This window comes from Rhinolophus sinicus, chromosome 1, assembly GCF_057876585.1.
Source record: "Rhinolophus sinicus isolate RSI-liver-muscle chromosome 1, RSI-T2T, whole genome shotgun sequence".
Lineage (NCBI taxonomy): Eukaryota > Metazoa > Chordata > Mammalia > Chiroptera > Rhinolophidae > Rhinolophus > Rhinolophus sinicus.
In genome coordinates this window covers 143,977,857-143,992,204 of record NC_142501.1, presented here as the reverse complement: position 1 = coordinate 143,992,204, position 14,348 = coordinate 143,977,857, and the positions used below count along the sequence as shown (strand labels likewise).

General features: G+C 37.7%; 1 protein-coding gene across 1 annotated transcript in view; it reads left to right on the top strand.

The window, feature by feature from the left end:
- Nucleotides 1-1,042: 1,042 nt before the first annotated feature.
- CHIC2 (cysteine rich hydrophobic domain 2) overlaps nt 1,043-14,348 on the top strand; it is a 46,227-nt gene continuing 32,921 nt past the window's right edge. The window contains exon 1 of the mRNA XM_019740190.3: nt 1,043-1,504. Coding sequence (XP_019595749.1) covers nt 1,386-1,504 — 119 coding nt within the window. The 5' untranslated portion in view covers nt 1,043-1,385. The remainder of the gene's footprint in view (nt 1,505-14,348) is intronic.

The window sequence follows — 14,348 nt, the reverse complement described above, 5'->3', positions numbered from 1 at the left end:
ACTTCAACAATGACCCATCTAAAATAAATGGCTAGGGTGTGAACATTGTACTTGGAGAAGAGTCTGACCAGTGCTGGGTCCAATATTACTCTCCCTTGCTGTCCCCACAGTATATGCTCCATATCCATAATTCAGGAGCCCACTCCTGCCCATGAACCATTTGTATGCCAGGAACTATTTGTAGGGCAGGTTCTTGACAATGAAACCAAGTATCCAAGGTGACCCTTAGGCCTTTAATAGTGGTCTAGGCAGGTTAGAGGAATCCATTAAACTCTTCCTCTACTTCCCCTTCCTTCCCTTCTCTTCCCCTCCTGCCCTGCCCCACCCATTTCCTTCCCTTCTTTTGTTGGAGTAAAGAGATTCCCTAAGGTCTTAAATGGAAGAAAACAGGTTATGATTGATGAGGGCTTTGGTGCAGGAAACTACATCTTCCAATCTGGAATCCAGAGAATTTGTCAGTTTTGTTTTATGTAACTACAGTTAGTTTTCTTGTAAGGAAAAAAAGTATCAGCATCGCTGGCCTCACATGTTAGACTACTTAAGGCGATGGTGGGACAAGATGCTTGCATTTGGACAAGTTTTGAAAAATTCTGTATTAAAATGGACAAAAACGTTTGCAGAGTGTCTGTGGGGCTCCTGAAATTGGGGACATGCAGACCCTGGTTCTTATCGGATTAAAAAACTGACGAAAAGCGAGATTATTAGATAAACTGGCAATCAAACGCACAATAAATTCTCTATTTCAGCCAGGGTTTTCATATTTAGTTCTTTTGGTTAGAGATTCCTTTGGTGAACCACGTGCCCCACTGGACACTCAGAGAGAGCTCTGTTCGCTGAGTCGAGGTTGGCGCATCTGGCCCGCAGAGTTATTCCCCTGCGGGTCCGCGATCCGTTTGCTGGAGGGCGGAGCCACGCCGTGGGAGCGCGCGCCCGAGGCGCCGTCGGCGGGTGGAAGCGGAGGAAGGAAGGCAGCCAGGGAGCGCGCGAGGCCTAACGTACGCGCGCTCACACGCCTGCCCTCGCTCCCGGGAAGTCTCGCGATACCTTAGCCTGCTGCTCCCGCTGCGGGTGGCTCTGGCTGTTGCTGTGGTTGCCGGAGTTGCTGCTGCTGCGGCGGTGGCGGCGGCGGCGGTGGTGCTGGTGGTATCGGCCCTTGGGCGGATGTTGACATTGTGTTGTTGTTATTGCTGACGGTAATGGCGGCGACGGCGACGGCCGGGACCCCATCTCCTGTGTAGTCGGAGCGGAGACAGCCAAGAGCCAACTCCGCGGCCTCTGAGCCCGCGGCAGCGACTCCCCTCAGCCTCCGCCGCCTCGCCAGCCCATACCCCAACCCCAGCCCCTGGAGTCAGGTCCCTTTGGGCACGGGGCCTCGGAGGCTCAGGATGGCGGATTTCGACGAGATCTATGAGGAGGAGGAGGACGAGGAGCGGGCCCTGGAGGAGCAGCTGCTCAAGTACTCTCCGGACCCGGTGGTGGTCCGCGGCTCTGGTCACGTCACCGTGTAAGGCCCGGCGGAGGGCGAGGGAGAGGACGGGAGGTTCAGGGCTGGGCCGGGCCCCCCCTTACTCCTCGGGAGCCCTCTTTCCCCGCAGTCCGTCTTGTGTCGGGGGCCTTCGGGAAAGTAGGCGACCAGGAAGTGAGAACTTGCTTTATTTTCATTTGTTTCGGTCTCGGAAGGGGATAGACCCTGCGCTTCCTCCCCACACACCTTTTAGCAGGCCCTACAGGCCTGGAGCGATGTGACGGATCCCAGAAGCAAAGGGTTTTCTTTAGGGTCTGCCCTTCCGGACACCCCTGCAGCTTCGGGATGGAAATACACGTATTCGTGAGGTCCCTCCCCCTTGTTTTTTCATCTAGTTAACCTGTAGTTCTCTCTCCTTGTCTGGGCCTTTGACTCTAGTGACATATGGCTCCGAGGACAGATCTGGGCCGTGTGAGACCCCAGTGACAATCGGTAATGACTTTCGGTTCACTGTCATTGTGTCTGTATTTCACGCATACTCGCAGGTCTTCCCAGTTTCTTGCAGAGTCAATTTCTGCGGAACTAATGCAAGTTCCTGTAATTGTATAGAATAAAAATGTATAGATCAACATATATTTTAAGGCATACAGAACGATATATGTCTACAACTGATTTTTTTTTTTTTTTTTTTAAATCTACGTGGTGGACACACTGCTCAGGTTACTGAGGGTTCTCTGTAATCTAAGTCCCTCCTTGGCGTATGAACTCTGGGGCGACTTCTTCGTTTGATAAGGGTTCCTGTAAGTCTGATTAACATAACTTAAAAGTCCGATATCTAAACAATAAAGGAATGAGAGCCTGCTGAAAGGTCATGACTAATAAAGGAATGTGAAGATTTCAACCAAATAATGAGCTGTCCGGAAGCAGGAAGTTTTGTAATGTTTCTCCAAAAGTCCAGAGTTTTGTTCAACTTGGACTGTTTATACTCTTCTTCATTTCTTGTTTGAATCATAGATCAGACTTCCATTCTTATGAGATATCTCCACAGTTCACGTTTTTACTAAAATAAAAGGACCAGCAAATGGAGACTGTTAACAGTTTTCATTATATTTTGGTTTAGGGTGAGTGGGATGTGCATTGAATAGCTTTTAGTGAAACAGGAAGACTTCTCATATGCGATTGTCATCAAAATCCTTGCATTTTTCAATCCATGGTATGACCAGCCATATTGTTGTTTGGGTATGCTTATATAATGTTTTGATTTCTTTAGCACCTGTTAGTTTATATTCAGGTGACTTAGGGTAAAAACACTGCATAATCGCTGTCACAGGGCCATGAAAAGACAATGGAATTTATCACCACAATAACAGTTATTCAGTGTTTTAACTGTCATCACCAGCAGAATTAAGAATTATAACCAAATATCATGGATATTAAATCTTTAACATATTTCATAGACTTTTTTAGTCTCATGGCCTGCCATTTGATTTTTAATTTGACTCTTAGGACAGTTTTACATTATTTTAAACCTAAGGAGTATATGGGTACTTAAAGGGATTTTCAAACTTTTTCATGCTATCTGCCCACCCTTCCCCCTACATTCCTCATGTCAAAGCCAACCTGGCAAGATTTTATTTAAAAAGGTGTAGCTATAGGTGTAATGTTTCCTCCGTTTAAGGAAGAGGAAAGCTAAGCACTTTGTTAGGTAAATGGAAAATATAATAGGCAAAGGGTTCAGAACCAAATCGATGATCAGTAAATATGATTGTAGTTGACTACTTGGAGAGGTTAACAGGTTGGGAGAGAATTATTAGTGGTTCTCTATCTTAGCTACCTAGTAGAATTACCTGGGGAGCTTTAAAAAATACCCTGCCTTTGCCCCAGACCAAGCCAATTGAATGCCAAGTATCTGAGTGAGAGTCCCAGGCATGGATAGTTTTTTTTCCCTTTTCTTTATTAAAGTTTATTGGGGTGACAATGTTGTAAAGTTATATAGGTTTCAAGTGTACAATTCTGTAATATGTATAGTTTTTTAAAAAAGTCCCTCTAGTGATTCTTTTGTGTAACCAGGATTGCAAACCACTATTCCAGAGTAGTATGAGGAGGAACTATATGCCACCAGTTAATAGTATTCCTTTCTATATTGAGAGTTAATATTTCTGTGATTTCACTCAACCGGTTACCTCTCTTCCTGTACCTTGGTTCTAGGCTCTGGGCTGAAATCTAGTCTGCCACTTCTTGGGTAAATTACTTATGTCTCTTCAGTTAAGATAGGGATAGTTATAGTCCCTAACTTTTTTTTTTTTTAAAAGATTTTTTTTATTGGGGAAGGGGAACAGGACTTTTAGGGGAGCAGGACTTTATTGGGGGACAGTGTGTACTTCCAGGACTTTTTTCCAAGTCAAGTTGTTGTCCTTTCAGTTTTAGTTGTGGAGGGCACAGCTCAGCTCCAGGTCCAGTTGCCAGTTGCTAGTTGCAGGGGGCACAGCCCATCATCCCTTGCGGGAGTCGAACTGGCAACCTTGTGGTTGAGAGCCTGTGCTCCAGCCAACTGAGCCATCCGGGAGCTCAGCGGCAGCTCAGCTCAAGGTGCCTGTTCAATTTTAGTTGCAGGGAGCGGAGCCCACCATCCCTTGCAGGACTCGAGGAATTGAACTGGCAACCTTGTGGTTGAGAGCCCACTGGCCCATGTGGGAATTGAACCGGCAGCCTTCGGATTTAGGAGCATGGAGTTCTAACCGCCTGAGCCACCGGGCTGGCCCCCAGTCCCTAACTTTTAAGATTATTAAATGAGACAGTATATGCAAAGAATTCATCACATTGTGTGGTACTATGCTGAATAAATACTAGGTTTTATTCATTATCCTCCACACATACAGTGTTCGACTTTGAGAAACGCAGGTGTAAAGCATAGTACTAAGAAATCAGACCTGCCATTTTCAAACCTAACAGTGATTCACTTTAGTCTTATTTTTCCATTTCTAAACAATTTGTCTGATGTTAAATTACTGTGTGAAGTATTTCAATGAGAATTAATGATCTTTCTGCATTGAAAACCTAAGCCTGTTTTGTGGTGACATAGTATAGTAATAGTATTACAAAACTTTCTTTGCATGACTGTCATGCATGCTTCACAGGCATGCTATACCAATGGGTAGCCCAGTTAGCACCTATAAAGGTTTTTGAAATTAGTGCTTACACTTTTCTTGTCTTTAAATATAAATGGGAAGAGTTGTTAAAACAGTTACAGTAAGACTGATCAAGCTTATCACTGCTTCTGGGTCTCCCCTCCTTTTTCTTTTTCTTTTCTTTTTTTACTAAGGAGATGTTCAGGGCAGTCTTCCCCTACCAGTTTGAAAGTAAATGATAGTGTAAACTGAATCATCTGTAATCCAGATCAGTCTGAAAAGATATAGATCCATCCATATGTGTTTTTCGTAGATTTCCCTTTTGAGTAGACCTTTCTACTCTCCCCTACTACTGTAATATGTCATATTACAGCATTATTTTTATTTTAGAAACCATTCTCATATGACATGATTTGGCATGTCACTATAGTGATGTGAAAAAGTAAGTTACTTTCCATTTTCTACTATACAGGCAGGTCTTGGTTAGTTTGGGGGCATAATCAGACTTTTGGGACATAAATATGTAAAAGGTATAATTTGTCTAAACAAAGTCTCATGTAGTTTTTAATACAAATATTTTCATATTGACCCTAAATCAGACTTATACTTCCATCATGATCACTATTCTTTATTCACATGTTCCTGGATGAGTATAATAATTTTCTTCATTGTTAGCTTTGCATGTAGCAATATGGAACAAGATGGCAACTGTAACGGAGAAATCTTGTGCAGAAGCATATTTTGAGAAAAAATGGTATTTGAAGGAAGAGAGGGAAGTAATAAGTTCCTTTTATTGCATAATATTTATGTACATGTAATTTAAAAGACTTGCGCTCACGCTTCAATTATAAGTAGATTTCCTGTTTATGTGTGTGTGGCAGGAGAGGGTTCTCATTTTATTATGTAATGAAGATGAGGAATAAAGTGATGAACTTATTAGGTAGTATTGGCCAGATTGGTGGCTTAAAATTATGGAGTTCTTTACCCCTCTAAATTTGTACAACATGTAATGGTCATTTGTTGAAGACTTTTTTGATTTTTCACAATGATGATAGTGCTAAAGGATGTGAATTGAAAAATTAGAATTTGAAACTAGTTTTAGGCCAGTATTCCCTAGCTAATTGATCATTATAACTGACTCCATTTGCTCCTGTCTTACTTCATTCCCTTCTATCTCAGAATCAAATTTGGAGCTTTCCTAAATCATGCATTATCTTTGACTTCTAACTTAAGCCCTGTCATAGAGCTAAGTTATTTTACTGGTGTTTATTTCTAATTTTCTTTTCTAATTTCATTAAATTATCATGTCTATGCCTTCACTTTCTTCTGAGGCATAGCCTTCCAAATAGTGCTACAAATAATTCCTTATCCTTCAGCATCAGTTTTCATCAGTGGCTGTGGGGACATCACTTTGTCTTCATCTTAGGTATGCTGTAGAAAATTGAAAAGTTTAGAAATGTGACTTGAAATGAGAAGAATTTGGAAACTGCTTTGGGGTACAATAGGATTTTGACAAAGGAGACATCACAAGAGCACCTTAGTATTTATTGAGCTTTCTAATGGTAGAGTCAATAAATAATTGTCTGTCTTGAAGCGTATCAGTATTTCAAGACCGCTACTAGATGTTGTGGTTAGCAGCAAGAGAACTAAGCATGATTTGCTCAAATAACAGAATCACTTCAATTAAACAATTTTTAACTTTATAACTCCCACCTTCTCCCCGCTATGCCGCATAATATATGACATGTTCCGTTTTTAAAGATTAACCTTTTTGTTTTGAGATTTTTTGAGACCTTATTGATATCTTTCTTTAATTTACTTTTAAATTTTGCTAAATTTATTGGGGTGACATTGGTTAGTAAAATTATATAGGTTTTAAGTGTACATTTCTATATTACATCATCTGTATATTGCATTGTGTATTCGCCGCCCAGAGTAGATATTTCTACATAAGGCTGTAAAATTCTTTGAGGGCAGGGATGTGCCTATTGGTCTTAATATGCTGTCTAGGATATTATAGGTCCTGAAATGTTCTCTAAATAAATGAGGTAATTGCATACATTTTTGGATCTTGTCAGAATTGCCAAAGGAATAACTTTCTTCCCTTTCTGTACCTCCTAAAGAAGGCAAATAATACTTTACAGTTGAATTTACAAAATCACATTCAAAAGGTAAATGGCTCCTTTTATTTTTAAACAAAGTTTGGTAATTATGAGGAAATTGTATATTAAGGTAGACATTTTTTCCCCAGAGATTTTTCTTAGTCCTTATAATTTGAAATGAAATTACTTTGATTATAATATAGCATTGAACACATCTTTGATAATACAAAAAAAAAAAGCTAAACATTTTAATTAGACCAACTACCAAAACTCCTCAATGGGTAAACTTTCTTGAAGAAATGAGAGATATGATAGTAAACTGAAATTTCAAAATTTTACTGTATTTGAATTTGAAATTCACATGGTGTTTCAGTCCAAACAGTTTCAGTGTTGGATTTTTGCCTACCAACAGATGTGAAATTAACTAGTACTTAAAATTTTGTGTGGCTAGTTGAGTGGAATACAGGGATTGAGCGGTAAGAAGTAAATTATATGAAATTACTTATGATGGTTAATAATCAAGTATTATTCCAAGTAACAATATTACTCTGAAGAATAATTTTAATATGAGAACTGCTCTTGAATTCCAAACTGAGTTTATATTCCTAGCAGGTTAAAGGGCAGGATATTAAACCAACTATATACTCAGAAGGGACTCCTTTAAATCTCTAGTATCTATGTTTGGTTTAGCTTTCTAATCTATAAAACTAAGATTTCATTCTCAATAAAATTAAGCTTTAAATATAACAAGTGGCAACGGATGCTCTTAGGTTTACTTCTCTAGTATCTTCTGTGTAAGATTTTTTTTTGGTGAGTTTTTATAATTTGTTTCAGAATCCATTTTTAAAATCAGATCTTAACACCAGTGTTTCCGTGTTCATACAGTCTAGTTTAATCCCAATGCAAAGTTTCTTAAACTTGCCTGATTATCAGCATTATGAGGGCATTTTAAAAAATACACATTTCAGGTTCTTACCCCAGACATCCCCAATCAAAATATTTAGAGGAACAGCCTAGAAATTTTTATTAATAAGAGCTTAGGTGATTTTTGTGTCAGACACTTTTGGAAAGCAATGGATGGTACTGTGGAAAGAATGTGGTCTTTGATGTCAAGCAGATTGGTTTCAGTTTTCATATATTCAATAACTGGAACCATTAGCTTTTCTGAACTTCAGTTTCCTCTTCTGCAACAGGGATAATATCTATGTCAGAGATTTAGGTGTGAGAGTCAGAAGTAATTTATCTAATGAGCTAGACCCATAGAAGGCATTCAGCAAATTATTACTTATATTTTGATGTTTATGCATGAACATTTTTTGGTTAATCTTTTACCATTTTCTTGGAAATCAGTCTAAAAAGTGACCTATGCTTTCCTGTTTTAAAACAAGATCTTGAGCATAAATCAGAATTATCTGATTGAGTAGAGGAAACATTTAATCAAAAGTAGATATTATCAGGTTGGTACACAGTGATTTTCTTAGAGGATGTTAAGATATTTTGGGGTTTAAGGACTTTCTCTAAATATCTCTTTTAAATTGCACATGTGGGCTTTTACTTTCTGTTTACCTTTTTTTCTTTCTATCTAACTAATCAGCTTTAGGTTGGAAATGAGACAAGTGACCTTATTAGAACTAGTGTGTATAAAGTAAGAGAAGTTGGTTCTGAATGCTGGATTTAGATGCTTGAATTTTATTGGGTGGGTTTTAAGATATTTGTTTTATCAGAGTATTTCTTTTTTGCTCAATCCTTCATTATCAGCTGTCATATTGAGATTTTCTGATAAGTAATTTAACAACTAATTATTAAATTTTGTGGTAGGTATTATGTGATGCTCTGGGTATATAGTTCTGAATGAACCGCACATAGCTCCTCTGCCCTCATGGAGCTTATAGCTAATACACAAATTACGTCTTAGAAAATTGCTGTGAAGGAGATCAATAGAGTGCTGTGATTGGAAATAATGTGATTAGGGTGAACCTGTCTGAGGAGGTAACATTTAAAAAGGGTGGAAGAGTCCTGTGAAGAGCATCCCAGGTCTGGAGAACAGCAAAATAAGCTTGGTTTGCCTCCGAAACTGAAAGGCTACTTGGTCTTGTGGCTAGTCTGTAGTGAACAAAGGGAATAGTGCCTTGAAATGAGGTTGGTGAGCTCAGTGAAAGGGGGGCCAGAAAAGATTATGGAGGGATTAGGCTGAAACTGGGGAAGTAGTTAGTAGGCTATTGGAACACTCTAGATGAGAGATGATAATGGCCTGATCGAGGGTGATGGTCTTTAGATAAAGGAGGTATTACAGTCCTGGCTATAAGCCATCAAGTTTCACAACTTTCCTATGAAATATGGAAATCTATGGAAAAACAGTAATGTCCACTTTGGCCATCTCATTCTTCAGTTGTGGTTTTGTTTGTTTTACTTTTGTTTTTGTTTTGGCTTTGTGGAGGGTGAGGTCAAAGAAGTGTGTCTGCCCTTACTGTTGACTGGAGACTGTCTTGATGACATACCTGCATTTCCTGTTCTGCTGCCGCAGGGCAGCTAGTATGCCAAGAGAACTGTATGTGCCAGAAGTGGATAGGGGCTTTCCCACTAGATCGCAGGTTGTGAAGTGAGGACCTTTGTAAAGTGATATCCTTTAGTTACAAGATGTATAGTGTTTGACAGTGATCTCTTCATTAGATTTGAGGAAAAGATGGTGTTTTTTACATGGTTACACTTAAAACTGAATTAAATTGAATACACAAAGGCTAAAATTTTCTCACAAAGTCCTGGAAAAAAGATTTTTTTTCTTAAGCTTTACCATCCTACCATCTAGTCAATGAAGTTTACTTAGGGTAGAGTTGGTTGGATTTTGAGGTAACCTCCCTTTGATTTTTTGATAAGAAGTGAATGTGTGTGTGTATTTAATTTTACAAGCATATTTATGCATGCTTCCTGCAAGAGCTCCTTGTTTATTGTCTTTGACCTTGCATTGTAGTTACAGTGGAGTCCTTGGTTAGTCAAGTGAAGGAGTTCCTATGTACCCAGCCTTCTTCTCTGCCCTTCCTAAATTATTCAATTATGTGTTACTTGAAATTGCTATTTTTTTAGTCTATACTATAAACCAGTTCAACAATTTAGTATTTCTTAAACAAACATAATGTTCATAAGATTTATATAAGTTTGAAGAATATTTTAAAATATGTATAAATTAGATATACAAAGTTTTTTAAAAAAAATCTGGTACAGATAGTTTAAAGTAGTTGTGTTAGAGTTGAATTCCTGTATCATCAGAAGTTAATACTGTGAAGTTTAATCAGCATATTGTACATAACTTCACTGTTTTACTATATATGTAATCATTTGTTAATAATTAAAAATATAATTTTAATAATTGAAAACTAGTAAAATTCTAATGCTAGAATATTATAGAACTGTGTGTAGTGATGAGGTGTAGGATAGTGTGAATGTAATACATGATTGAAATGATTAAGTCTTTAATTTCAAGTGTTTATAAATGAGATTGTACTTTCACAGAGACAGATGAACCTAAACGTTCAGATTTTGGTCACATGGTTTAAATCTTTAGACTTATTCTGATATATATATATATATATATATATATATATATATATGAGCCACATTGCTATTCAGATGTATATTAAGGCAGCCAGATTCATTTAAAATGTGATTTTTATGCATTAAAAATTTTAAATCCTATAGTTATAACTTCAACTTCCCAAATAGTTAAAAAGCTTATTCTACTGAGCTCATAGTTCACCATGAGGAAATAAATGCGGTTGCCTTCTATGTAACCCTTGTGTTCAGTGTGAATTTGAAATTTCTAGTTCATATATTCATAGGTCTTGTGATATCTATAGGAAGACAGCATTTTGTGAGTCTATAGATTTGTACAGGTTGAGTGTCTCAGAATCCAAAATATCCACAACTGTATTCATAATCTTCCCCCCAAATCAGCTCAACTGCAGCCTTCCCGTGCTCCGTGTATGGCAGACCTGGCGTCCTACTTGCTTAGTTTAAAAAATATTTAGCACATCCTTGATACCCCTCTCTCTTTCACTGGATTCAGTCTATCAAGAAATGAGTCCATCCAATTAACCCTCAAATACCCTGTATTCAAAGCATCTCTACTGCGGGTGTGAGTTGTCGTTCTCTCTCTTGTGCCTCACCCTTAATGCTTTCCTTCTCCCTCCTTCCACCTTTTCTTAACTTTTAGAAGTACATCTGCCACAGTGAGCCTTTTAAAACATAAATCAGGTCATCTCTCTGTTCTGTATCAGCCTCCCTAAAGCGCCCCATTTTCAGAGTTAAAGTCCCTTTTAATGGCCTGCAAGACCTTCCCTGACCTGTCACATCATTACTTCTCCGACTGCTTTTCTCCTATTCCTTCCCTTGTCCCTGGCCTAGGGTTTCTACACTGGCTGGTTCCACTTCTTGCCAGATATCCAAATGGCTATCTCCTACACGTTCTTCAAATCTTTCGCAATTATCTTTTTTATCAGTCCTACCCTCCGCTCTATTTAAAATTAAATTCATCTACCTACCCTTTATTCTGTGCTACCTTTTTCTTTTTTCATAGTGTTTCCTCTGTCAGAACATGAGATATGGCAGACTTGATGAAGGGCACACACTTTTGACAACCTTCTCTTTTGCAAAGAGAAAAACTATCAAACTTTTTTGACAAGAATAAAGTTTTAAAGCTTTCTTCCTATCTTACAGCAGTTGTCCCATCTATAAAATGTGAACCTAGTAGACCTTGCTAAATTTTTTTTTCTTAAAAAACTTTGGGACAGTATTTGACCTTTGGGACAAATATGACCCTTAGAAGCCTGTTGTCTTATCTGAGGCAAATAAAACCAGAAGGAAGATTTGCTTTCTGAAGATAATGTACCTAGTTGATGTCTGAACCAGGATTAGAATTCAGGCATTGGTTCTCCGTTTTGTTGCTCTTCCATCTTCACCACAGTAACTTCTTTGTGCTTTTCAGCCTTTGTCTTACTTGGTCTAATGCCTGCCCATATTAGCTACAAACTCTTTAAAATTGCCTGGCTTTCCTGAACCCAGCAGCCCTCTGTGTGCCATTTCCTCTATACCATCCCCTGACCTTGAAGGGGATGGTAAAAAGTTGGAAAAATCTTTGACAGTTAACATTAGCCAATTTGATCATTGGCTATTCTATTTGCTGTGTGTCTGAAGATGATATTTATGAAATCATTGAGATCTAGACATTCTCTAATTTATCAAGTTATCCATAGTGGATATTAAATGATAATATTGCCCACTTTATTAGAAGGATTATAACCATAATAAAAACGCAGCAGACATTTATGTTGTTTTATAATAATAAAAGCAGTTACACAACATGTAGGGTTTATGCTTCATGTATGTGAACTCATTTAATGAGTTAGGTCAGTTATTAACCCTGGTGTATGAATTAGGGAACTGAGGCTCAGAAAAGGTAACTAAATTAACTCAAAGCGACACATCTGGTAAATGGTAGTGTTAAGATTACATTCCAGCCAGTCTGGCTCCAGAATCTGCTTGCTTAATTGATTCTTTTGTTTTATTGAACCAAAGCAACAGTTATTGTTCTCTGTAGTATTCATCAACACAAACATTTAGAACAAAATTCTATATATTTTGGGATTGTAGGCACAAATGTGAAAAGCTTAAAAACAGATTTTTTCTAGCTTCATATGAGAATGTTAACATTTATTTTGTATTTTAATTATAATTTCTGTTTGATGGAAAGTATTTTTTTCCTTCAATTTTCAAATATTTTCTCAATTTAGAAGTTGCTGGTTCAAGGAGATAAACATTTTCTACCTTACAGAGAAAGTTATTAGAAGCATTGCCCTGTAGTAGAAATTGCCCCTGGGCTTAGGTTCAAGAGAGTAAGGCTCTAGCCTCAATCCTACATATTAAATAGCCATGAGACCCAACTTACTTGCCTCTTATGCATCAATTTCTTTATCTATAAAATGAAATGTTTGGACTAAGGACCCTTTATAGCGCTCAGATTGTGAGATTCTACTATTGTGGAATTAGAAATTTGTTCTCTTTAATTTAAAATAATACTTAACATATAATTCAACATACTTTAAAATCCTTAAACATATACTCTGAAATATACTTTAAAACTAGTAAAATTGTCTTGAAACATATGTCAATTGTGCATGTATTTCCTTAGTCTGACTTAAAAATAAAAACAAAACCCCTTTAATTATCTGTTTTTTCTTCAGGTTTAATGCTTTTCCTAACTATAATGAAAAACATAAAGATTATTAAAAAATTGGGAAGTAGCCCTTCCAGTGCAGCAGAAAATAAACCATCTGTAATCACTAAGAGGCAATGGTCATTTAATATTTTGGTGTATTTATTCCTAGCCCTTACTAAAATTTTTTTTCTAGAAATCTTTTGTTTAGTTTAAAATAGTAACATATGTTATAGAAATTTTGGAAAACATGAAAATATAAAAAATGAATTATGACCCATAATTTTATTGCCTGGGGTTAACCACTATTAATATTTTGATGGTTTTTTTTCTGTTTTTCTGTGTGTATGTAAATATTTTTTAAAAACTGAGACTCTATTCATAAAGTATTTTGTATTCTACATTTTCCATTTAGCATATTGGGAATACATGCCAATATCATTATGGGTTCTTAAAAAAGCATGAAAGGAGGCTCTGTTAGATTTCATAGAACAGAACCAGCCAGGGGGCCTTAAGCAGTAGAAGTTGATTGTGAGAAAGCACGGAGACTACGGAAGACAGGATGCTTTGCCATGGTACGGCCCAGCTGCGAGGAGACTGGAATATTATTGTTTTGGATATGGTGCAGCTCTGATGATGACATTTTTCTGTCATTTTTCTGAGCAGCATGTGTCCTTTACTCCCTGGTCAAGTGATCTGTCACAGTGACTTATCTACTTTCAGTTCCAGCTTCTGCTTTTGCAAGGTGAACTGGCAGACTGCTTTTCCCCTCTATCGTAGTTTCTGCTTACTATTAGCTGCACACTTACTCACTTCTTATTTATGGCTTTATTGTATCTGGCTGCAAGCTTATTCACTCCTACTTATTTATGGCTTTACTGTAGCTCGGCTTCAGTTTAAGCTTCATGTTACTAACTATTGTCTCTTACTTTCAGGTACCTCAAGAAAGAGGGTCACATTGAGTTAGTTAATGCTGTCCAAGTGGGGTAGAGTTGTTGGGCCCTGTCGTCCCGTATGTTGTTAGCCAGCCCAGGAATTCGCTGTTCTTAAGACAGATGCCCATTTGTGGTTTAATTTTCCAGAGCATAGGGAGCTGCTAGTAAGGCAGTCAAAGTTACGGTTATTCTTTAGTGCACATGGTTTTGAGCTGTGCAGTATTCTTTCAAATTGATATATTATGATTAATATAACTGTAGGATTTCTATTGTTTAAAAATTTTCACTGTTAAAAACAATGCTGCAACTCAAAAGCAAGGAAAATAATCACAGAACAAAACAAGTTGAAGCAGTCAGATTCTTGGCGTTCTGTATTTAAAAGGCACAATTCACCATGAGTTCAAAATACATTTTAATTCAAAATAATAATGCATTAGTGAATTCTAAGAGACATTAATATGAGGAGATACAAGGAACATAGAATAATTGAAAATGGATGTGAAAAGGACTGGG